Source organism: Astyanax mexicanus, chromosome 16, assembly GCF_023375975.1.
Source record: "Astyanax mexicanus isolate ESR-SI-001 chromosome 16, AstMex3_surface, whole genome shotgun sequence".
Taxonomy (NCBI): Eukaryota; Metazoa; Chordata; class Actinopteri; order Characiformes; family Acestrorhamphidae; genus Astyanax; species Astyanax mexicanus.
This window is the reverse complement of record NC_064423.1, coordinates 34,881,513-34,908,119: the sequence shown is the minus strand read 5'-3', so window position 1 is coordinate 34,908,119 and position 26,607 is coordinate 34,881,513. Positions and strand designations below refer to the sequence as shown.

General features: G+C 39.1%; 1 protein-coding gene across 2 annotated transcripts in view; it reads right to left on the bottom strand.

Annotated features, from left to right (window-relative positions):
* Positions 1-26,607, bottom strand: part of usp47 (ubiquitin specific peptidase 47) — a 37,946-nt gene that overhangs the window by 5,073 nt on the left and 6,266 nt on the right. Inside the window, exons 2-24 of one of the 2 annotated variants that reach the window (XM_007254644.4) lie at positions 22,756-22,815; positions 19,385-19,579; positions 17,085-17,198; positions 15,614-15,767; positions 15,049-15,145; positions 13,916-14,061; positions 13,642-13,721; positions 11,127-11,276; positions 10,765-10,860; positions 9,259-9,411; positions 8,925-9,083; positions 7,775-7,906; positions 7,512-7,588; positions 7,114-7,169; positions 6,880-6,992; positions 5,730-5,834; positions 5,244-5,451; positions 4,424-4,539; positions 3,910-4,029; positions 2,978-3,779; positions 1,274-1,449; positions 1,090-1,170; positions 122-237 (exon numbers count right to left, since the gene is read on the bottom strand). In XM_007254644.4, coding sequence (XP_007254706.3) covers positions 122-237; positions 1,090-1,170; positions 1,274-1,449; positions 2,978-3,779; positions 3,910-4,029; positions 4,424-4,539; positions 5,244-5,451; positions 5,730-5,834; positions 6,880-6,992; positions 7,114-7,169; positions 7,512-7,588; positions 7,775-7,906; positions 8,925-9,083; positions 9,259-9,411; positions 10,765-10,860; positions 11,127-11,276; positions 13,642-13,721; positions 13,916-14,061; positions 15,049-15,145; positions 15,614-15,767; positions 17,085-17,198; positions 19,385-19,579; positions 22,756-22,815 — 3,506 coding nt within the window. The remainder of the gene's footprint in view (positions 1-121; positions 238-1,089; positions 1,171-1,273; positions 1,450-2,977; positions 3,780-3,909; positions 4,030-4,423; positions 4,540-5,243; positions 5,452-5,729; positions 5,835-6,879; positions 6,993-7,113; positions 7,170-7,511; positions 7,589-7,774; positions 7,907-8,924; positions 9,084-9,258; positions 9,412-10,764; positions 10,861-11,126; positions 11,277-13,641; positions 13,722-13,915; positions 14,062-15,048; positions 15,146-15,613; positions 15,768-17,084; positions 17,199-19,384; positions 19,580-22,755; positions 22,816-26,607) is intronic. The other variant, XM_007254645.4, reaches the window with a different exon arrangement.

The window sequence follows — 26,607 nt, the reverse complement described above, 5'->3', positions numbered from 1 at the left end:
TGGGATCAGCTACTGAAAACATATCTGCAGTAACTCACTTACAGTGGAGCACATAGACCTGGCCTATATGGTGTATAAAATTATAAATCTGAGTTAGTTAATACATTGTGAACATGCTCACCTGTCTATGCTGAGGTCCAGCTTGCACTGGTCTTTGAGCTGAGGCAGCAGCTCCTCTTTAGACTGTCTCACAGTCATGCCCTTAGCAAACACAGTGTCCAACAGGAACTTACAGGGCTGAGTGGAGAAAACGTATATAAAAAAAAAAAAAAAAAAAAAATATCATCCATGAATCCAAATCTGGGCCAAGACCCAGTTCTGAATATTGATACAACATCTAAAATCTGTTAAATTACTGAACAGCTAAGTTATGTTTTTTTCTTACTGTGATAGAGAGCATGTGACTAAATATTTTAAGGTAATATCCCAATGTATCAAATTACAATTTCATAACTTTTGTAACTAAATTTTGTTTAAGAACCAGTTAAACTAGTTAATACAGACATTTAGAAGCTAAATATAAATTTTTTAAAGGGATATTTAATCACAAGCACTAACCCAGAACTCAATCTGTAAACAAGGCGAGATGAACTAATACAGATTGAAGCACTGTCTTGTAGTGATGCTCTCAGGATGTTCAGTATGTGTCACTTATAGCGCTTTTCCACCAAAAGAACTCTAGAACCAATTCTGTGGGGCTTATGTGGGGAATTATGGTGCTTTTTAGCAAACCAGCCAACGTTTCCACCAGTTTTAGTGGAACTATCAAAACGTCACATAAGAAGTTATCAACAAAAGGGAACTGCACAGTGGTGGTCAACACATTTCGTGCTGAAGAACCTTTAATTCTTCACTTCCCGCTGTGAATGAACGTACCTACTTTCCTTAGTGGAAATGTGCCAAACGATTCAAAATTAGGTTCGCGAACAAGAACAATGCCAGCTCCATGTTGGTGGAAAAACAGTCTTAGGGACTTTAAGTGTAAACGTAAAGGACAGAGTTCTATAAGGATGATTCCACATATCGTTTAAAGGGTCTGTGACGTTTGGGTTAAACAGAACTTAACAAAGATTCTGCTAGATTTCTTACCTCAGGATCATTGACAAGCAGCTGGTAGACCTTCACCCGGTACTCCCCTTTCTTCAGTGCTCTTCCTAACCGAATGGTGATCTGTTAAACAGAGCACAGTGAATACCTGAGTGAGACCTAATAAATGTCACCAACACTTCAAGACTACTAACTCTACTGCTACTAACCAGGAAAAACTACAGACCTTATTGTCATCTGAAAAAGAGGAGAGGGTCTCGTTGAGTCGGACACTCTCGAACTCCTGGTTGTTGGCGTAAACCCGGAAGACCTTGAACTGGGTGGAAGTGACTCCAACGAATGGCTCCAGGTTCTGTTTGAATGCTGCGAGTGTGATCCTCTTATCAACGTGGACGAGTAAATCTGAAAATAGAAATACATGCATGTTTAAACAACATTAAAATAACTACGGATTGCCAGAATGGCACTGCATTTAGAAATCTGACTAACACCTTTAGCTAGCAGAATATATGCTTGTTTCTACATTTTATAAACAGCTTCTTTATTAGCACATGCAGGTACGCCCATGAAGAAACACACTAACCATTCCTTCAATTCACAGACCCACAATATTTTTTAAGCTTCAAGAGGTGTTGAGAACAACATACTTTTCTAATGGCTATTATAAAAATAAATATGGGTGATGCCACAGTAGCACAACCCTAAACATCTGCTGATATCAATACCAACAAGTATTAGCATTAGCTGTTGGGTTAATTCTTGATGTAAACACTATTATTTTTAATAACGGTCGTTTGTGCATTCCTTACACAATAACAACATCAGCACAATTTGCTTTATTAAATAAAACGCTGGAAATCAAATTTAGCTTTTCCCTATCCAATTAATGATCGACTAATTAGGATAAACATAATCTACAGATTACTGCACTGATTTTGAGTCATGAATGTGATAGTGGATTCTTTGGATATCAGTTCGCTTTTTCTCCTGATGCTCAATCCAGATATTTTTGCTAGTATCTAAATAATACCGATATGGAGTATTAGATCAGAAATAAGTATTACAAATAATTTTATTCCCTTATTTTTATTACAGTTCACACTAAAGAACTTGACTACATCCTGTCGTTAATAGCTACGTGGGCAGAGTCTCTCTATGTTGCGTATTTATTGTTTTGTTGAATGTTAGTTATGAGTTTGTCAAGTTGCCTTGCCAGGTGTAGTGCTGAATTCTACCTCTGTCAGAATCAGACTCCATTTCATGTACAGAATGAGTGCAAAAGATTATCCTCCGAATTATTATCTCAGTTTATAAATCAGGGTTAATCTACTGTTACAGTATATAAAGGAATTCCCAGTCTAAGCGTTTCAAGTTCCAACTGCTGTGTGACGCACCTGCACGACAAGGGGAGTTGGATTTGAGCACGACTCCATGGTTTTTTAGAGCCAGACTGAGAACACCTCTTTAGGTTAGACTAAACTCTGGGCCGTGATTCATGACCGCTTTTACACCCTCTACTTTGGTTCAGACCCAAACTTCAACGGCAGAAAGTCCGGACCAAACGATGCAGGTGTGAAAGCACATTTACTACTGGAAAGACTGAACTAAATTATCAATAAAGCTCTGGTACAATTTGCTTAATGAAAACTCAAACTTGGAAAAACCTACATTTACTACAAAAGATAATATCACTACAACAACTTTTGGTCCCCATTCTTGAATTTAATTCAGAGCTGATCCCTCCATTTAATAAGTTCATTTATGAAACTACCTTCTCTCTTCAACAAACCTGCTTAATAAGTCCCCAGTCTGTTGTCTTGTCTTATTATATGTTGCTTGTCTGTTTTGTAACTACCTCTTTGTGAACCTGTTAATGTTCTTAAATAAAATAAAAAATAAATAAATAAATAAAAAAAGAAAGCACACTTACATTTCTGGTTTTCTCCAGCAGAATCCTCTTGCGAGTAGGGCTCGGCTCTGAAGTACAGGTACTGTGCTTCTCCTTTACTCTTGCCGTTCTCATCGTACTCGCTGTCTGTGCCTGAATCCTCCTCGGCCGTGTCCCACGTCTCCTTCTTTCCCTCGTGTGCTTTGGAGCGGCGGCTGCTGGTGATGCTGTGCGAGTCGAGCCCGTTGGCCAGAGGCAATGGGCCGCTGTCGGCGTTGCACAGCGTGTCGCTGCTGTGGCTGGAGCTCAGGATGTCCGAGTCCACCGAGCTGGTGCTGCGGTCGTTGTTCACGTCCGAGTCGGAGCGCTCCTCTGAGGGAAACTGGTTTTCTGGGTCAGAGGCCGTTCCTCCCATGCTGCTCCCACTGGTCGTCTGGGTAGCAGGCTGGACGGCACTGTCAGACTCGACTGCAGGAGATTCGATGTGCTCAAAGTCACTGTGGTCTGAACTTTTCTGACTGTCGCTGGTGCTGGAGGTTGTCTGCTGCTGCTGCTGCTGTTGTTGCTGTTGCTGCTGCTGAAGAGACAGATTCTTGAGCTTCTCCGTGCTCTCCTCCAGAATGGCCTCAACAGACTGCCCGCTGCCCTTTGCTCCTTCAAACGAGTCCTCAGAGTCACCGATCACTTTGGGGCAACTAGTTCTATGGGCCAGAGAGCCTGGAGACTGCTCTGGAAGAGACACAAACAGTCTGATGGTGTTCCCATGGCGGTCCAGGAGCTTCCACAAGAGGGAGTCTGTGAATGTGACCTGGTGGTCTGGTGAGTCTGAGCTCTCCACAAAAACCTGAGGGAACAGGAGGAACATATCAGGTAGCAGCCAGGAATCAAAGCTTTTATCTGCTACTAAAACAAAACTGTCTTTATGAATAAATTAATATTATTAATTAAATGTTCTTGAAACAAAAAAAGTAAACCTTGTTACTCCTAAAGAAACCCTCTGCTTTCAGTGTCTTGTTGGGGACATAGAGAAGCCGAAGGTCATTATAGCAGCGCTCCAGGACGACACGCATGGTTTCTGCAGACAGTCCAGTGGCCTGAGGGAAGGAATGGTCACATATGAGAGAATGATTAAGTTGCTTTTGTGGATTTTCAAAACAAAATATAGTAGAAAAGGTCTGTGAAAGAACTAATCTAAGACTTTATGTACACTATACAAACAGAACACATGTGGCTAGCCAGGTTAAGCAAAGGTAAAAATAAATAAGTGAATACATAAACTGGGATACATTTATTGTTTCTTTTAAAGTAAATGGAATTGAAATAGAAATAAAAGTTTTTGTTGGATTAACAGTCTCTATTGTTCAGGGGAAGCATTCTTATAGATCTTGAAACATTTTTAAGTCTTTGTAAACTTGGACAAACATTTAGACGTATATATGGTGTAACTTTAATATTGTGTAAAAAATGCGCACAAGGGAGAAAACATACCTGTGCAATGAGTTGCTTAAACTCTGTGATGGTCTGGTTCAGATATGCCCTGACGCTGACGGGAGGAGAGATGGTCTCACTTTTCAAATCCACAGCATGGACCTTCACCATCACTTCTGCACATACAAATGTTGCATGCATAAGCAATTATGATGAGTTTCTTTGATTTTACCAAATTGAAAACGTCTGAAATATGATCAAGAGAAAAATGGATGATCTAAAGCCATCAAACCAAGCTAAACTACTTGAATTTCTGCACCAGGAGGGGCGTAAAGTTATCCAAACACAGTAATGCCAAGATACATAAAAACTGTGATTAAAAAACAGTTCTTTCACCAAATATTGATTTCTGAACCCCTAAAACTTTTTGAACATTGTTTTTTTTTTTGCATTATTTTAGGTCTGAGAGCTCTGTATCCTTTTTGTTATATTAGCCATTTCTCACTTTCAGGACATAAATGCTCGAAATGACTATTTTCATTTCAACAGAAATGTTGTCCGTAGTTTAGAGAACTAAAAAAAAATAATGTTCATTTCACTAAAACATATATCTATAAAAAGCAAAATCAGAGAAAATGATTCAGAAACGGAAGGGGTCTTTTAATTTTTTTCAGAGCTGTATATGCATGTAAATGCAACATACAAACAGATCCAATGCCATTAAACAGTTATTGAAATACAATACTGCCATCAAGTGGAGATATGGAGCTATAAAAGGTGTTATAAATTATGAGGACAAATTAAAACCACCACCAAACAAGAACAAAATTTGCTTCTGCAATGGAGTTTTAGTGGGTGGTGGTTCTGGTGTAGGATGTACCTCCAGGTTTGTAGGGCTGGAACACTTGGTCCGGTCTGCGGGTCTCCAGCAACAGGTCAAACATGTAGGAGGATTTGACCCCACCAAGGAGCAGTCCCATGGGCATGTCCTCCTCGCCCTCATACGAGCGCTCCAGGTACTCATGAAACTCATCGTACTTCACCAGCCGACAGCAGCTTAGAGGAACCGTGCCCTCAAGATCCATCAGCTGTCAATCAAAATTGGGAAAGCAACAAAGACACAAACACATGACAAGAGTCAGGAGGAGAGTTTACACTGTGTTAATGTTTAAGTTATTTGAGATTCCAACAGCCTCAAGCAGTGCAGGTGTGGTGAACTTGGTACTGTAGCCCATAATTCCTACATTGGCGCATATCCACTTTTTCTGCTACTGGTTAACGAGGCTCTCCTGACTTTCCGAGTTCGGAATCTGACTTTGACGTTTCTATCAAAACAGAAAACAGCATAAATGTAGTTCAGGTTTACCTTGTAAGCTATTTCTGTAGCCTCTCTGAGGGTTTTGTCCTTGTGAACCTCCAGCTTGTTCTCCATCATCATCATCTTGAATGGATGCATGCAGAACAGCTTGATCTAAAATACATACGAAAAAAGATGGTTCAGAGTAATCAAATACATTTTAGCATATAAAAGGTGCCTCACACTGTTCTATAACGGATGGCAAAGAAAAAAAGCACTTTTAGTATCTTATAAAACATTTTGTAATAAAGCTGTAAGAGCTGTGTGAGTGTGAAGAACCTCCACTTGATACTATTAAAAAAAATAGCTCTTTACAAATTCCAGGTCATGCTGCTTCTCAATCAGCAGCCAGAGCCTGAGAGAGCACAATCGATCACATTCTCTCATGGATAGGAAATGCCATCTCGTCACCCAATTACTTTCAGAATGATTTTAGCATAAGCATCTGTTATCTGATGTTTCAGGGTGTTTCACACTTGTCGCAAATAAATGTATCTGCAATTGTGGGCTGGTTTGAGGGAGGAGCTCATTCTCACTGGTTTGTTTTCACATGAGAGACCTTTTTTACTGAACTGTGGATCGATTACGCAACTTTTCTTTGTGTAGTTTCATAAATCCTTTAGCTGGTGCCTGCTTTTTATTGGATAAACTTGCTGCCTAGACAAGCAGCTGTTCACATAGGAGAGGATTACTGTTAGACAAGCGCTACTGTGGTCAGCACAAGCATTCACTCTGCACCCAAGTCCACTTGAAACAAACCCCAGACCACCGGTTTCAGAAGAATCCAGGATCAGGACTCTGGACCACTTGCGAGCTCGAAAGCAGCTTTTATATTTGATATTTTATAAGCTAACCAAACCCGCAGAAAAAGAGCACCCGGGTCTGCGGGAAAAAAAAAAAAAAAAAAAAAGTCTAGTGTGAGAACAGCTCAGAGGATCAGACGTTTTCGCCCATAGTCTAGTGTTCCTGCACATGTTAATACTCTTACATGTATCGAAGGAGGCATCTTCAGCCTCCTAGTGTAGGGGGCACATTACTAGCAATAATGAAATTCCATATGAACGGTAGTTAGGTAACCGGCCTTCCACTTTTTTTCATTCATTCATACACACATACACACACACACACACACATACATATAAATATATATAAAAAGCACCTTGCACGTGTTGCGCTCAATCTCCCTCTGCCTCTTCTCCTGCTCCTCAGACTCCTTCTCTGTCTGGACAAGGCGCTTTATGTGCTCTGGGAAATCCTCCACATCGAGGTACTCTGCAAACAAGACAAGCTTGATTAATTTTGTTCTTCAAAAATGACATTAGAAACCATAATTTTTTAATTTACGGCTTAAAACAGAACATAAACCTCATCACGCTCATAACTGCTCTCTTACTTGCATTCCTTGAGGGATCCTTCAGTCTGTATATAAGCATGTACGCATTTGTGGAGCTGTTGAAATATAAAAGATCATTAGTCTCAGATAAACACCAGTGGTTTTCCAACACAAATATTATTAGTGATGTAAAAATGTTCTCTCTTTGACCACTTTGGCATCTGATAGGCTGCAAGTGCAGGAAAGAGGGGTAGAGATAAATGGGGCTTTGTTCATGCTCAAATAAAGGGCTCGTTGTCTTTGTCGAGGAGAGACGTCATTTAGTTGTTGGATGAATAAAGTTCATGGTGATTATGTCGCCGATTTAATACCAGGCCCTGTGCGCACGCTATTCTCTTTGAAGGCAAAAGCCAGAGGCTGGCAAGTAAAGCAGCAAGGCGATGAAGGGGTCTACCAACCTGGCAAAGGCACTCGAGTAATAGCCTCTGCTCCCTGAGGACCCGCCATATGTCTTTCTGATGTCATCCTGTGTAATCTACAGAACATAACACCATCAAACACTTCACAATGATGAACTGTGATACGTTTATATGCCAGAATTACCATTACATTAGATATGTTACCAGTTCAACCTATATTAAAAACTGTTCATTTGCAACATTAAAACACATTTACTCAGAAAATTAAAAACAGGAAAACTGAAGGCTTCAATCTGACTGACCTTGCTAACATGCTGGTCGTTGAAGCTGTACCACTGGCCGTCACTGAAGGACTTGATACAGGCATAATAGTGTCCACCTGCAGCGCTGCCAGAGTGAACCATTACCGAGAAGAGTTCGAAGGTTAGCGAGCTCTGCAGAAAAGAAGAAAGCAACCAGAGTTAAATATGCGTTAACTATTAAGTGTTAAGGGATCATGTAGTACGTAGACTAAAATTTTAGAGAGCCTGATGAACCTCGCTGCCTTGTGGACCGAGTCTGTTCAAGCTCATTCCAAACAATATACAATACCAAACAGCATTTTGGAGACACCCCTTCTTATTCAATGTTTTTCTTTATTTCTTTATTAAATTACATTTTCTACATTGTAGATTAAAATGAAATACATGAAAACAATTAAAAACAGTGAAAAAAAGTGTTAGTCCTCCACATTAATCCCCTGATCTAAACTTGATGAACTGAGATGGTGATTTGAGGTGATTTAATTGGGATGAGCTGGAGCTTCACAGCGTGAAGGAAAACTATTGTTCAGCACCTCCAGGAACTCCTTTAAGACGCTGAGAAAACTATTCCAGGTGACTCTCCCTCATGAAGACACAGATTAAAATAGCAAGAATCTTTAATATTAAATGTACACTGTAAAAATCATAAAAAGAAATCTAAATCTGAATCTATTACTGTAAACCCAACAGCCCATCATTTATGTGATTATGAGGAAAGAGTCTACCTACATTCACAGCAGGGAAAGTTGCTCAAATCCAGTTCTGGCATCAAATCTAAATGTTATGGGTTTTTTTTTTGGCTGTTCACATCTTTCAAAATGAGACCTAGTATATCTGCACTTTCTGAACAGTTCATGCTCAGTTCATGCACAGATACTCTTGGTTTTTATGTATTTGTAAAGCTTTTATTTTCCTTTTACTTTAATTTTATATTTCTTTACAAACACAATATAAGCCTTCTAATTTAGTTTGAATAGATCTTTAAGTATAAAATATGGTTTAATGTTGCACACAAAAAAAATCTAAATGGGTAAATTCAGGCCTCAATCTATTAATCTATGAAGACATGAAACCTGTGGACTCAAAAGTATAACACAACACATTTTTAATGAATGATTCCATGAGTTTCTGTAAGGTGCTATAGGTGAACCTTTGGCTTCAGGACCCTCTCAGTGGCACTCGTGCTGTCCAGGCAGATGCCCTCGTCCACACCATCGTCGGTGGAGAAGTCATTGCTCATTTGGTCGCTGTGGCAGCTGCCCTCGTTCTCCGCCCCGCTGTCAGTGCAGCTCTCTGTCTGAGGAGACTTCTGCGGTGGGAAATCAAAAGGCAGATAAAAGAGAGCTCATCAGCCTCCAGCATGCATTATTGATGGCCTTATTCAAGAGCACATTGAGAGGACTGATCAAGAGCGCTGTTTAAACAGAAGCATTAAACATGTCTGTCTGCAGCAATCATGGATACATTAGAGCTTTATTTTCTACCTCATCCTCGAGGTCGATGAAGGGGCTCATGTCCAGCTCCTCTGGGAAGGTCATGCGGTCGTTGAGCTTGATGCGGTGCATAGTGGTGTAGTCAAAGTCAAAACGCTTCAGCTGCAGGGTCAGGAGATAAGGGAAGTGCAGGAATCTCAGGCCCTGGAGAGCAAGACAAAACACATATAAGAACATGGGGTGATAGAAAAAAAGAGAGAGGGGGGGGCAGTGAAAGAGACAGAATGAGAGAGAGAAGGAGAGAGAGGGACACAGAGCGAGAAAGACAATGAGAGAGAGAAGGAGAGAGAGGGACACAGAGAGAGAGAAAGACAATGAGAGAGGGAAAGAAACAAACAGAGAAAGACACAGAAGGAGAGAGAGAAGGACCAAGAGACAGAGAGAGAAGTCGAGAGAGGAACACAGAGGAGAGGGACAGTGAGAGGAAGAGGGAGAGAGTAAAACGAGAGAGAGTGACAGAGAATGACAAAATGAGAGAGGAGAGAGAAGAAGAGACATAGAAAAAAGGAAAGAAAGGGACAGAGAGAAGAAGAGGGACAGAATGAGTGAGAAACAGAGATAGATAGATAGATAGATAGATAGATAGAGATAGATAGATAGATAGATAGATAGATAGATAGATAGATAGATAGATAGATAGATAGATAGATAGATAGATAGATAGATAGATAGGGACAGAGAGCAAGACAGAATGAGACAGAAAAGAAGAAAGAGGGACAGAGACAGAAAAAGAGAAGGAGAGAGACAGAGAAAGAGACACAAAGAGCGAGAAAGACAATGAGAGACGGGAAAGAAACAAACAGGAAAAGACACAGAAGGAGAGAGAGAAGGACCAAGAGACAGAGAGAAGGCAAGAGAGGAACACATAGGAGAGGGACAGTGAGAGGAAGAGGGAGAGAGTAAAATGAGAGAGAGTGACAGAGAAAGAGACAGAATGAGAGAGAGGATAGAGAAGAAAAGAGACAGAAAAAAAGGAAAGAAAGGGACAGAGAGAAGGAGAGGTACAGAATGAATGAGAAACAGAGAGAGAGAGAGATAGATAGATAGGAGAAAGAGAGAGAGGGACACAGAGAACGACAGAATGAGACAGAAAAGGAGAAAGAAGGACAGAGAGACAGAAAAAGCGAAGGAGAGAGACAGAGAAAGAGACAGAATGAGAGAGGGAAGGAGAGAGGGACAGAGAGACAGAGAAAAAGACTGAATAAGAGAGGGAAAGAGAAAGACAGAAGGAGAGAGAAGGACAGAAAAAGTAAGAGAGAGGAGAGAGAGAGAGAGAGAGAGAAGGAGAGATGGACAGAATGAGTGAGAAACAGAGATAGGAGAAAGAGAGAGACAGAATTAGACAGAAAAGGCGAAAGAGGGACAGAGAGACAGAAAAAGAGAAGGAAAGAGAGAAAGACAGAAGGAGAGAAAGAGGAGAACGAGAGAGAGAGAGAAAGAGAGAAGGAAAAAGAGAGGAGAGAGAGAGAGAGCCTGTGGTTTTCTGCAGTAACTGACCTTCCGAGCATCACATTTCTTCTTGCAGCGCTCACAGAAGTACTGGTTCGGCCCATCGAGCGTCTCTGGCTGGATGAAGGCCTGCAATGCTTCCTCCTGTTGTACAGAACACAGCATAAAGAATAATTATAACACGCTCATAACAGTCACACCTTTTATTAAATAAAGGTCAAAATAAATGCTATACTGTTTTCCTCCATTGTCCCATACATAGCTGGGGTTGAACAAAACTAAATAAGAAGCTTGGTGCAAAAGTTATTTTGTTAATGTGTAGTTGCATTCATGTATTTTTATGCAAATTATAATTAAATTTGATGCAGTCAGTATATTTTACTGAGAGTTTAACTGTAAAGGAGACATACCACACTCCCAAAAGCCTGGCTAGCTCCAAACGGTCTGATGACTAGAGGGATGTCCAAGTATGTGTCGATCCTCCAGCTCTCATAGCCGCACTCCAGGCAGCGCACATAGTCCTTCAGCTTGCCCTGGTACAGCTGGTTTATAAGGTCAGCCTGAAGAGAAACAACACAAAAACACTCAGTATCAAAAACATGCAGCAGATGGGTTCAGGATTAAGACCGAGAAATCCTACAAACACACAAATCAGACACTCTCAATTAAACTCTCTTCACTCTGACTTTTTTTAAGTAAACATTGATCTCTGTGCATTAAGCAATAAAGCACTTGCTCACTAATAAAAAGAGAGAGAGAGAAAGAAAAAGACAATGAGAGGGAAAGAGACAAACAGAGAAAGGGACAGATTGAGAGAGGGACAGAGAAAGACACAGAAGGAAGGAGAGAGAAGGACCAAGAGATAGAGACAGAGAGAGAAGAGAGAGGGACACAGGGGACAGGGACAGAGAGAGGAAGAGGAAAATGAGAGAGAGTAACAGAGAGAAAGAGACAGAATGAGAAAAAGGAGAGAGAAGAAAAGAGACAGAGAAAGAAGGATCGAGAGGGGCAGTGAGATTGAGAGAGACAGAATGAGTTAGAAAGAGAGAGAGAGAGAATGAGACAGAAAAAGAGATGGAGGGACAGAGAGACAGAAAAGGAGAAAGAGGGGCAGAGAGACAGAAAAAGAGAAGGAAAGAGAAAGACAGAATGAGAAGGAAGGAGAGAGGGACAGAGACACAGAGAAAACGACTGAATAAGAGAGGGACAGAGAGAGACAAAGACAGAAGAAGAGGGACAGAAAAAGGAAGAGAGGGAGGAGAAAGAGAGAGACAGAGAAATAGAAGGTGAGGAGGAAAAAGAAAGGAGAGAGAGAGAGAGAGAGAGAGAGAGAGAGAGAGAGAGAGAGAGAGAGCAATGAAGCTCACAAATAAAAAAGGGCCTCTCTAAACAGCAACATCTTAAAACCACTCAGTGGCTTAAGAAGAAATGCTTCAACTTTTCATGGAAGAGTAGCATAAAACAAAGAATATAGACATTTCTAATGTTAAGCTAGAATGATTGTTTTAATAGCATTAAAGTGCAACCTGGAGCTGCATTATCAACAAAAAAGATAGATAATGTAAAAAATATCTGACTCTCAAAGAGACATACAGAGTGAGATGCACACTGAAAATGCCAAAAGTCATGAAAGAGCAGTATTTAAATATTGATCATGAAGTCTTAAAGATCTTGTGACTGAGGTTAAATACCGTCCAGCATATCAAGAATTTTGGAGTAAGAATAGAAAATAATAGCATCAAAACTTACATCAGCTAGTCTTTTTATATGATTATTGTGAACAAGGCATAGCTCTAACAAGCTAACTATGGCCTGAGGCCTTGGTATAGCTAATCTGCAAGCTGAAAACTCTCAGGGTGCCAAAACAGTCGTACGAAACATAATTCACTAAACTTGCTCAAAAATGTTGCATGTAATGGTTTATCTTTAACTTTATGCCTTTTGGAGATCAGGAACAGACATTTTGACGAGGATTAGTATATTGATACACTATATTGCCAAAAGTCTGCATCTTGTTTGGTGATGTGAGGTTTGGGTGGATCTGCTCAGCCATGGAAACTCTCCATTGCATAAGTCTCTCTACACTCTGGTCTAGAGCTAATCTGAAGATACAAGAAGTTTGGAGGTGTGTAGTGATGTAGTGTGCACAATGCTCCTCAGCATCCGCTGACCCCGCTCTGTTATTTTACACTGACAGAGCAGAGTCGCTGTCGTTCCCAGTCTCTTCCACTGTGTTATAATATCTCTGACAGTTGACTGTGGAATATTTAGTAGTGAGCAGTGAAATTTGCACAGGTGCTGCATCCTTTCCTGGTGCAACAGTGCTGGAGTTCACTGAGCTCCTCAGAGCCTGAGACCCATTCTTTCACTAATGTTTGTAGAAACAGCCTGCAGAATGCCTAGGTGCTGCTTTTATACACCTGCAGCTAAACCTGAGTTTAGTGATTTGAATGGAGCAAATTCTTTCAGCAATGCCGTGTATATTCTATATATAATTTAACCTGCAGTGGTTCAGCTTCACCTATATAATCTGACATAAGTACACAATACAAGGCAGTCAAGCAAAATCAATAGTTTTATGACATATTGGACGATTAAGAGCAAAAGAATGAGGGAAGATTTTTTTATTTTTTATTTAATCCTAACACACATTGAATTACACTGGGGGTAAAAGCATGGCAAATCTCTCAAAACAGTGTGCCTAAAAGGTCCTGTAACTGTTGAAAAGCCCCTGACCCAGCAAGCCCCTGCATGCATGTAAGGCCAGACCCTGCCTGTGTTTATACACACATAAGCAGCACCATCAGAAACTGCTAACCCCGGGACTTTTCCACTTACACAAGGCCCTTTGTTCTGGTCTAGGGGGAAGGTTTCCCACTAGCTTAGGATTAATGTCATGTCTGAAGGCTGAAGGGTGGGCTGTACCTGTTCTGTCTGTTTCCATTTCTGCTCCAAGGCGTCGAACATGACCCGGCACAGTTCCTGGACGTCGTGCTGCTGCCATGCTGTAGAACGAACCCACACAACCAACCACAAACCCACACATACACACACATAACAGTCAAAGCTGAATAATGTCTATGTAATCTGTAGTAAGTAAACAAAGGCACACATTCTGATGTTTTTCAGACTGATTTTGTAAACACGTCCATGGCTTGGGTTCCTCTCTCAGGAATAGAAGCTCAGAACAGTAGCTCACCTTCACTGCTGTCCCAGCCGAAGCTGCGCGTCACGTCTGTGGTTTCGATGGCACGCTTCTTGCTGGTCTGCAGCAGCACAAACAGCCTCTGCAGCTGGTAAGGGATACTGGTGACCGGGTCTTCCTCGGACTCCTCAAACTCCCACCTGAAAATGGATAATTTGTCATTTATTACAGATGTACCCAATCAGCAAAAACTAACAATGTAGACAAAAAGTTTGGGAAACCTGCTTACATTAGCTAAATGCATTCATTTGAAGGAGTGTCCACACACTTTTGGACACAGTATATTTGAACTTAATTTTCTGCAATTACCAATTTTAACTCGGTTGTACAAAGTTTGATTAAATGTATATCTTTAACTGTTTACATATTTATGGAGTCTTCATTAATTCACTTACTCACTCACTAGGACCCTTATCACTTTCAATGTTCAAAACACTAGGAAGTTAAAGACAGAGACACATGCGTCCTCCAATACATGTAGAAAAAGGTACAGCCTCTTCATCACCACTACTCAGTCAACACCAGAAATGTATAAAGTAAAAGAGAGCCAGACTTGATTAAAGGTACAAGTGTTCTGACGAAAAAGTGACTTGAGTAGAAGGAAAAAAAAGTTGAATAGTTTAGTACTTCCACTTAATTATTAAGTAGTATAAGCACAAGAATGTACGCAATTAACTTTAAGTAGCTATCTAAACAAATTTTAGCCCAAAAGAGAGGCTAAACAGAACTGACTACATACCATTAGGACAATTTAACCAATTCAGCTAGTTGGTTTATCACTATTGTAAAATCCACTAAAGCTGTCAAAAGCCATATACAAGTGATCCACATGTAAAACTAAGTGATTAGAGCAACTTAAAGCTTTACTCTTAATAAACAAAAACAGTTCATCCTTGTCCCTTCCCCCTTTAAAGCACTCCTCCCTTCTCTCTCACTTACAGAAATAAACACATTGACTCCAAGTAGAAACCCAGTAACGGTGCAGAGCACCTACCACCGGCATCTTACAATACATGGTCCACAGTGTTAAAAGCCCATTTTTTTATACAAAAACATTGTAAAATAAATAAACCAAGATTATTTAGAATTTTTTTACAAACTATTTTTTGGCTGTGATGAATACTTACTTGTAGAGTGCGTTTCTGAACTCTGGAGTCATAAACAGGGTCTGCAGTAAACTGTTCAGGTAACAGGTCATAGCCTGATTTACCAAACCCACATATCCTGGATGCACATAGGGTACAGAGAGAGGGAGGAAAAGTAAAGGTCAGATTTTTACTGAAAGACTTGTTAATGAATTGTTAGGGCAAGGCAAGATTTACAGAACACTAACAGATCAGTCTATTACATTAATTGCCAGTTTTTACAGTAAAGTCTTAAAATTTAAAACCACTACAATACTAAGCAAGTCTATTTTTGCAGTTAATCAAAATTAGGCAGGAAGGAAACCAACATACTGTTTATAATGGGCCACATAAAAAAAATCCTGATGGTTTGTCCTTTTTATGCCATCTTCTGACAAGAATTGTGTTAAACTGAGCTAAATGTTGGTCTTAAAGGGGTGTTTGCCAAATGTTCTATAAACCTGGCCAAACTACACAAATGTTGAAACACAAAAAATGACTAAATACATAAAGCTCAACCCGGAAAGCAAGCATGGCTAGGTCAATCAGAATGCTTCTGGGAGGTTACCTGTCTCTGACTTGTTGAGTATAGAGGAGTAGGAGTAGCTGGGGCTGCTGTAATCACTGCTGCAGCCCACAGTACCATCCCGGGGCAACGGCCCAATGAAGCGGTCCTGAGTGCTGTCATCCAGCCCACTGCTGTCTGCCGTGCCTGACTCATCCTGTACAGCAATAATACACAATAACACAGCAATTATAAACAAACACTATGAAATTTAATTAACCAAATTTTTAATTCCACTCCCACATATTTTCTTCTTAATACAGCCAGTGGACAATTTTTTTTTTTTGTTAAACAGGCTGTTTCATTCTAACAAATACAAAAAAGAATAAAAATATAGAGCATATAGCTGTGTAGACTATGCTTTACGGCATTATTATAATTCAATATACACTACTTTTTAGGCCTGTCTCAATAAGTACAATATTGGTTTATCAAACTTTTTATATACTAGTCCATATAAAAAAATGTGGTTACTGAAAAGTTAGGACCAACACCAGCAGATGACATGTCTCTCCAAACCATCACTGATCATCAGTAAATTTTACACACAGTAGAGAGACACACAGTCCAAACTGCTTGAGGAGAGACATGTCATCTGCTGGTGTTGATCCACTGTGTTTTATTATCAAGTCTAAAGTCAGTGCAGTTTTGTTTTCCCAGAAAATCTTACAACACTTCATGCTTCCCTCTGCTGACAACCTTTTTTGGAGACGAGGATTTCATTTTCCAGCAGAACTTGGCACACTGCCCACACTGCCAAACGTACCAATTGGTCTTATATAATATTCTAATTTCTGAGACGCTGATTTTTGGGTTTTTGTTGGCTGTAAGCGATAATAAATCAACAAAAAAAAAAAAACAAACAAACATAAAATAGATCTCTCTTTGCGTAAAGATCGATATAATATACAGATCTGCTTATTCTTGATTATATCATGAGCTTTGAAAGGATGAAATTGTATTACCATGCATAATAAATTATATTATCAATGTCACTGGCAAAAAAACAAAATGACAAGAATATTGTTTATCACAATGGAAAGATATACTGTCCAAAGACAAATAGTAATATAACAGGCCTACTCTTTGCCAATCTCATATATTATTATTATTTTTTAACATGCACATTTTGTTACATTCCCACACTCACTGGATTCTAATTCTGTGCAGAACACCAACATTTATTCTCACAAAACAAATATTGTGAGTCCTGTAGGAATGCAGATCTCTATGGCCCCTATACTGCCTACTAGCTTTAAACTTCAAATACACACTCAGCATTCTCAGGAAGCTTGATACCGTAAACAAAACATTTTCTGCCTTCACTCAATCATAAAAAGTTCATTCCCCCTGCCTTTCGCCACTTGGGAAACAGCTGCTGGTACAGATAACCTCACTGACTCAGACACTCGAGTGTTCGAATGCTCATCAAACATTCATATCTGGGAATCTTTAGAGCTATCTGACCACTCACAGAAGCTATCTGAGGCTGCTCCCCATCCTTGTCTGTGAGCTGCAGGAAGTTCCTCTTCCCTGCCTCGAACCCAGACTCCACCAGAGACATCTCACTGGCCTGGTCCAGAGGAGCCTGTGGAAAAGGAAGGAGGAGGAAAACGGGGAGACAAAAAGGATGTGGGTCAGACACGCTTTGAAAACAGGAAATACAAGGATGTCACTGTGAATTAGCTCATAACTAAAATAAAAATAATAATAAATAAAAAAAATAAAGCACCCTAGATAACTACAAATCACAGGCATATATGTAAATGATTACAGGTATGACAATGCATCTTGCCACAAGAGAGTGGACAAGTGTTTTCCCCACTGCCTTACGGAACACTCTCAAAATACTTTTGGGTAGTGTACCTCTTGGTGAGAGAAAATTGACTACTAGACATGCTGCTACGACACACTTAGACCAGTTAATAGACTTGGAGAAAAGCAGGACTGTCATTTTGGACAAAATGCCTGCCAGTAAATTAGCCAGCCAGCCAGCAGCCCTCACCTTCATTTGCAGTGTTATCATGAACACCTTGAAATATCGTGTCACATTACCTACTTCTAATTATCACATCAGGGTATGACGTTTTTGCTTGTTTCCTTTTGTTCTTATTTCCTATTATATATCTACTAGAGACAGATTATATCTGTCCAGGATAATTTATTTTACTTTAATTTTGGATATATGGAGATTTTTGGAGTGCATTATTACTATCATGACATTCTGGATAATTTACTTTTGTTGCAAATCTGATAAAATTCTTGTATTGTTTTATCTCAGTTGGAGGTGTGCCATATCATATTGTATGCAATAATACAATTTTATATTCATTTTGCTGCAGTATTGTATTCTTGAAATTTTTTTTTTATTTAGAGTCTCATCATATCGCCAAGAGTATCATTATCACGAAAATACCATGAAATATTGTGATATTATTTTAGTGCCATAATTGCCCACCCCTAGTCACAATTACTAGTGTGTCAGCAGAATTGAACAAACTGCACCCCACAACATAAGGAACAAGAGGTTTATTTATTAATTGCATCACCATTAATATCAGCCTCCTTTTCCAGCATCACAGAGCTGACATAAGAGGAAGCTGAGGGGGAGCTACCAAGATGAGGCACATCAGGAGGAAAATTTACTCAAAATCCTTGGCTGCAGGCACAATTTCATATAAGGCAACACTTGTATATATCCTAAAAGGACAATAAAGCCTCAAATGCCTCAAATGAGTTCAAATGCTGAAACGCATTAGCTATTTAAGAGTGCCATTGGTGCAATGGCATGGCCTGGATCAAACCGCCTGGCTTAATCCAGTGACCTACTCAGAGAGCTAACTCCAGCTCCGGCACCTGTGCTCTAGGTCAGCTGCAGGATTAGCACCCCTGCCAGGTTCACAGAACACACACCGCCTCTCCACACAGCCCAAAAACAGAACAGAGCTCAGACAATACCGGAGGCACGGTATACTGTGTACTGTGTCCAAATGTTGGTGTACATGCTTCTAATGAATGTATTTAGATATTTTAACCTGTATCCACTGCTGACATAGATGTGCAAATATGAAAAAAGGCACACAAATAGCTTGTCTAGTGCCTGTTGCGAAGCACTGCCAAAACAATATGACTGTCTGGAGTGAATAAACATAATTCATATTTGGCATCCTACATGTCCTAATGCCAGGCCTTATGGAATGATGATGCTTCATGCTAGATGTTTGGATAGATGACAAACAAAACCTAATAAAATCCAATAAAATCAAATCAATGCTCCAATATTTAGTAAAAAGTCTTTGCTGAACAGCCGAGACAGTTAATTCTATAAAAAAGGATAGGAGAGATTCTGTAATATATTTTGAATACCCTTGATATCCAAAGAAACAATGAAAGTGAAGGTGTCTATACTTTATGTATCTTAATAAAATGATTTAGACTAAAGAGCATAGTACTTAAAAGTACTTAAATAAATATATGATTGACTGTGTGTGTGGACAGAAGAATTGTGGATGTAAATTGTCTTAACACAAAATCTTTAAAATATAATAACTAATAAACATAATAAATAATAAAAATGATAAGAACTGAGAGAAAGGCAGTATACTAGACAGGAACTAGGAACTAGACTATATTGACATGTCAATAAAAAAAATCTCCATTCAAAATGCTGTGTGCAGTTTAAATATAGGCTTAATCCATGTCTGAGACACTACAGACCCAAAACATCCACAAGAATTGTACATTACAAAACACTACACAAGAAAAAATACTCACCATATCCACCACATTGCCCCATCCCAGTTCAAAGGTGCCATTCACATAGCCAGCCTTTTGAGCGACGTCTTCATACAGCTTGGCGACGGACGTGGAAGCCGGGAGGTTGAGGGTCAGTCTCTCGTTGACTGTCTTGGCATTAGTGGTGTCCTGGACTATGCACAGCACCCTGGGCTCCTCAGCAGCGCTCTCTATCTGTAGCACAGAGAATGACACTTTCACTTTAGTTGTCACTGAACAAGTCATGGCTAAGGAAAAGGTCACGTCACTCACTGCGTGCTGCTAAACAGGCTGCTGACATTAGTCATTTTAGGTTAGACTGCTGGTATGGGCTTGATGGGGGTGGGGCACAGGCAACAGTCAGCCTTCGAGAAATTCCCTGGGTCCAAGCCATAACATGACAGGGAGACTCACACGACACTCGACAGGGTAAAAGTGGGGCAGTGGCTGGTTACGCAACACAGTATTGATATGACCTACTGTAGCCCTGGTTACATTAAGCTCTTTGAAGACACAGCTTACATGGTAAGCCTTGGAGCATGGACAGCACACCAAGAAATATGGATAGATGCTCAAAATATTAACCTCAAACATAAGCAAGTCTTCTTAAATGGGACGAACTTAAACATGCAACAGAGAGCATGCCTTTCAGAAAACTGGTCAAACATCTCATCAATCCACAACTAGCAGTTATATAACACTGAAAACATTGCCCAACTATGTTAAAGATTGGAACAGTCAAATTGCACCACAAAACATAAGGTCTAATGTCATTATGTCGAGCACAATACCTTATTAACCACTTACAAAACCATACCAACTAGGGCTGGGCAATATGGTAAAAATATTCACAATAATTTAAGGCTTTTTTTAATGCTACACGAGGACACGTGCAGCCACACTGGCCCTTTGTGGATTATATGGCCACACCTTAGCAACTACCAAGCAGCACATGTAATAGCCTGTCATGTGCTGGAGTATGTTAAACTTAAAGCTGGACGATAAGTTAACAATGTATACATCAAAAAAAAAAAAAATCTGCCTATATACAGATATTAATAACAGTGTAAAATCCACCACCCTCAGTGCAAATAATCACGTGCATTGATAGAGCTAGAACAAAATTTTTCACAATACACGTTTAAATCATCTTTTCAACTGCAGACAAAATGCATCAACAGTGGCAGATTCTGCTATTTAAATGCTTTCATCGAATTAAACAGTATTTTTTACTGTCTCTGTAATTAAACGTACAGTTCGGACAGTGTTCAAATACTGATGCTTATTGTCGATACAACTAGAAAAAGCATCACAATGCAATAAAAAAAAAAAAAATATATATATATATATATATATATATATATATATATATATATATATTGTCTGGTTCACAGGTCTTATTTTACATTGGGTTAATAGTTTGTATTTAATATCGTAGCAAACAGTGCAGAACAAGAAATATTACAATGTAATTTTTTTACCAATAATGTGCAGCCTTATCAGACTCGTTGTAATTTTGAAACAAAGTCCTCATTTGAAGAGGAGTTCAAATTTAGACCGGTCACAAGGACATTTTTTTGTGGATTATATATCGTCCTAGAAACAGTTGCAAAAACAATATTATTGTCATTGTAAGACCATTAAATGCCACTGATAGAAAATCATAAAGCATTAAAAGACAACATTTTAAATAATCATAGTTTGAAGTTATGTATGTTATATATATGAACAAACATACAAATACGTCTAGTTATTGTACGATAAATTGATAATTGAATTATTGTGACGGGCACTCAAATTCTTAACCTCACAAACATTAGGTTGTGAAACATTAGTTTAAGGAAGTCTCCCATGAAGCTGTAAAGGGCAGGACTTCTCTCACAGACAAAACAAACATAAAAAGCAAGGGGGTTGGGCTAAACCATGCACAGTGAACTGGTCAAACAGCTCATCAAACCACAACTATCAGTTGTGTAACACGGGAAACACACCAACACTGCCTAATCAAGAACAAGATTTGAACAACACAGCAGCAGCGAGCATAATGTCTACACACTGACGACACTGTGGAAATCAGCCTCTGTTTACAAAGCCCGAGCCATTTTCTCCTCACACAGCGTCTCTGTTAGTTCAGTCTGCTCTCCGCTGCCAATCTGCTCATGTTACCACAAGTGCCAGGCCTCCAACTATGACGCAAATAAAATATTTCTCGGTCACTTTTGGGGGTGGGGGAGGGGGTCGGCACAATGTTTACGGGTGAGGATGATGGAGAAACAACTCGCTCGTGGCAGAAATAGCTACACTGAACACTAATACACTCACAAGCATTCAATTATTTCTGAAGCTTCAACTGCTGGAACTGAGTAACTCCCAGCACAGGTCCTTATCTAACGGTGGGAATTACAGAGCATCTCATAAAACAATGCTCTCACGATACTGTGATTCTGTGACACTCAATATATAACAAGACAATTCTCTATGATACTTTACAGGATAAAATACTCCTAAATAAGTGAATAACAGGAATTAATTACGGATTTATTATGAATGGTGTTTCACAGAATTTTAAAAAACAATAATTTTCACCGCAGGTTTACCCTATTTATATGAATAACGCCACCATGTGGAGTAATGAAGCAGTAACTTTAGTAATTAAAATTGGTTGGCAAGTAATAGAGGGGGAGTTTAGAGTGCTTATGTCTGAATACAAATATTATGTATATTATGTATTAATAATGTATCGTGAACAAAAACAATACAATATCGATATTTTGCATCACAGCTCTAGTTTAAAAAAATGTAATGTAAGGTCAAAACAAAGTTTTAACCATCAATCAATACCTGCCTAATTTAAAACTCACTAACACAAATCAAGCAGTAACAAAACACTAATGCTCAAAACTAAAATCACTGTCTCACATTTGTTTAATTATTATGTTTTGCTGATCTGAAAGATTATCCAATCTCTGACCAAATAAAAAGGGATGTAACTTGATATGTGAAATTTGTGATAACACACAACTAAACATTAAAACATGAATGCACACCCCCAAAAAACAAGCTTAATTTACATTAGTCAATTTGCCCACTTATTGTTTTATTCCAGGAACATATTTAAGTATAGTTTAATTATGAGTAATTCCAATAAATATGTATATTTTTTGCTACAGTGCCATTTTGCTACTGTCTGATGCATAAAGGAGAACAAATTTAGGGTCCTATTATTCCAAACATTAGGCTCACTTATTAGCTCCCAGTTAGTAATTACTTGTTTAATTAATGTGTCTGTGCAAATTTAGACACCATGCTGTTAAAGCACACACACACTCGCACAAAACACAGGCAAAGAAACTCAGTCATGCCGAAGCTACCTGAGAGAACTTCTTCTTCATCTCCTCAAAAATACTTTGCCTGCAACTCCAAAATACACCCTGATGACAAAGCACAGAAGACAACACACTGAAAAACATCTGGTCCGGACGAGCACGGCTGCTGGAGAACAAAGCAGACGACTAAAAGCTACGACAGCATTAACTGGAGCCAGACTGTCCATATTGACTGTGTTGTTGTGTACTTTTTTGTTGTTTTTTACTTTAATGGTATTTTTCTACACAAAGACCAGGTCACCCTGGGGAAGCCACTGAGGCTCGAGCTTTACTGAGAGGGAAAAATAATAGAATGCTACTCTAAAAGATCCACAGATGTCAACACATCCAGGGGTATTATCAGATTAAGGGGTATTTTTATCACGGATAATATCGCTAGGTGCTGACATGAAACAGGCTAGGCTGGGCTGGGCTCTAACACTGTTGAACCTAGCAGGCAGGATATTCTCCAGAAAGAGAAGGTAGGTGCCAACCTATAAACGGGTCCTGCAATTACAACCTTGTATTTCCTTTTCAAAGTCCAAGAACCCAGGAATTACAGAGGTCAATAAGCCGCCACTCATTTTACATGTTAGATACAGGTGGTCATGGCCTGCTCTTTTGAGAAAAAAAAGCAAAACCAAATAGTGGGACATTGGTTACGTCACAGTGCAGTTTGCTTGGTGCAGTTTGGTTTACTTAGACTTTCTGACTACTAACAGAACTTTAAGGCAGGCATGGTTACCATTTAAACAATAGAAGATGAGAAAAAGAAATGACATTATGGTAAAATCTGCATCTCAATGCAGAATGGACTCAAATGATTGTTAGTGAGTCCTATATCTACTGTAACTGTAGATTAACCCTTATTTATAAAAGTCCAAGAACATAGAAATTTTACATATCAACTTACCAAAATCAGAATTCACTCATTTTATAGGTTGGACTCGAGTGATCATGGTTTGCACATGAAAAATGTTCATTGGTGGGACACCAGTTCCATCACAGTCCAGTTTGCTTGGAGTGTGAAAAACACTATTTTTTTTTCTTATTTATTCAGACTTACTGACCAATAACAGAAATCTGAGGCAGGCTATGGTCACATGAAAGATGAAAACAGAACTGGTGTTGTGCTAAAATCTGCATCACAAAGCCGAATGGACTCAAATTATTAAGTTGGCAATTCCTATATCTACTGAAACTGTAGATTAAACCTTTTATATAAAAGTCCAAAAACATATAAATTGTACATATCAATTAACCACATGGTCATGGTTTGCTGGTGTTGATTTATTCAGACTTTCTGACCAGGCAGAGACAGGTTATGGTCACCATTTAAACAATAGAAGATGAAAAAAGAACTGGTGGTGTCCTAAAATCTGAATGTCAAAGCCGAAGCGACTCAAATTATTACGTTGGTAAATTCTGTATCTACTGTAACTGTAGATTAAACCTTATTTATAAAAGTCTAAAAACATCATGCAGAGGAAACCGAACACCTAATAGTGGGACAAAGGGTACACCACAGTGCAGTTTGTTTGCAGTTTGTAATAATTTAAACAATAGAAGATGGAAAAAAGAACTGCATCACAAAGCAGAATGGACTCAAATGATTACTTTGGTGATTCCTGTATCTACTGTACCTGTAGACTTGTGTAAGAAGTATTGCAAAAGAACCCAAAATCCAAAGGTGGGACACTGGTTACACTGAAAGCAGTGCTAAAAAAAAAAAAAAAAAAAAAAGATTCCTACTCCACTGCAGTCCAAAGCTGATACAGAACCACAGGACCCTCATATCCTGCTTAGCATTTCCAAACCCTTTGAACATAATCAGAGAACTAAATCAAAAGCCCCTCTGAACCAACAACTGTGTGGACGTAGCATGTGGTGTGGCACGCAGATGTAACAAAAGACCACAGCAACGATTCATCACATACTCCTAACTTCTAATATTCAGTTTTTAGATTAATGCACATAATTTATTATCAAGTGTTTTTAGAGAGAACGAGGATAAAAGGTAGCCACCACAGTTTTATTTACACACTACAACCACAACCTGTATATTTAAACATGCTATTTGCATGAAATGAGCAGGTATAAGGTTTCATTACCTGTTTGCTTTTTACAAGCCTCACAATTCCAGTGCTAAATTTAAAGGAATACCAAGCACTTTTTGGCTTTGATTCGATTTAATTTGATTTTCACTGTACTATCTATCATTTTTCTTGTTTTATTCTAAGGATGATGGTATAGATTGAGATTTATATTATACTTAGTATACTTGTTTTTAGTGCTGATACCAATCATTCAATATAGTTTAAAGATGACCAGCCATCAGTATCAGCGTAATAGAATTAAGTCTCTGTTTCATGAGCTAAAGCATGCAATTCTTTCTGATTTGAACTCTCTTTTTTGTAGAATGTGTAAAACAAAAAAAAAAAAGATTCCTACTCCACTGCAGTCCAAAGCTGATACAGAACCACAGGACCCTCATATCCTGCTTAGCATTTCCAAACCCTTTGAACATAATCAGAGAACTAAATCAAAAGCCCCTCTTAAAGTAGGTGGTTTAAAGTAAAGACTTTAAACCACCACCAACCAGATACCCCTCCAGAAAGTACATCTCAGCTCAGTACAGTGACCATCAGAACTCTAAGCAGATACTCCTCCAGAGTCCAATAATCAGTCCAGCACAGTGACAATCTTCAGACTAACTGGACACCTATCTCAAAAGTAAATCTTTTAGTGCAGGACAGTAAATCTGATCACACTTTGCATTCTAATGCATTCTAATGACTAATGTAAACAGAATTAGGTCAAAGTAGATCCAGATACTATCCAGATACAAAAGGCATGCAAATGCCAGGTGTAAACAGGGCCAAAAGTGTACTAAAGCACAGCCCTTACTAATAAGGAGACAGGCCACTGAATGCTGTATGAATGGGATTTCTCCTAACATGAACGTTGTCTGTTCAAGGAACAAGTCATGCCCTTTAGCAAAAAAAACAGCCAATCAGCTTTCTGGTTGTGCAAAGAATGAGAAGCCCTCGCTGTGGAGATATGCACAGGCACAGTAGCCATAATAAGCCAAAATAAAAAGCTTTTTTGTGCAATACTTGAGTTGAACGCTACAACCAGATTTTATCAGCGATTTAAAATCTTAATCGTAACATGTAGTTTTTAGTATTTTGGAATCTCCCCATTCAAACAAGGCTGGAAGGCTGGATTTTCATAACTATTCCATAGTCAGAGAAACACACTGCTTTATGAGACTGGATACACAGGCTTGTTTATGTAGCTAAATGTTGAAAATCCCATTTTTGATGAATTGGGTGTAAGGGACAAGCAAGAGCAACGCAATTTGGAAAGTTTATATCTAAGGCACTCAAAGCTAAGCCTTAGGCACTTTGGAGAACAGGGCAGATGGTGTATGTGGATTTTCAGCAGCAACTGCATCCAAGGTGTCAGCTGGGATGCACAGCACTGAACAGTTCAAAAAATTCCTGCCCCTCACTGTATGTTTTCGGTGTTCTAGCAGAAGAGATTTCTGCTGTCAGACTTCAAATGCTTAATAATATTTTGAATGAATATGAAATATCAATGCTGACTGGTCCAGTTCACACTAAAGCTAGAAATAATATAATATCAGTGTGTGTGTGTGTGTGTGTGTGTGTGTGTGTGTGTGTGTGCGTATATATATATATATATATATATATATACGCACACACACACACACACACACACACACACACATTATAGGACAATGCTATTAGTTTGCCACATTCAAGCTGAGCAGAAAGGGCAGAACACCACCCTAGGCTTCCACAGTTTGGCAACATTAGTGCGCGATGATGTACA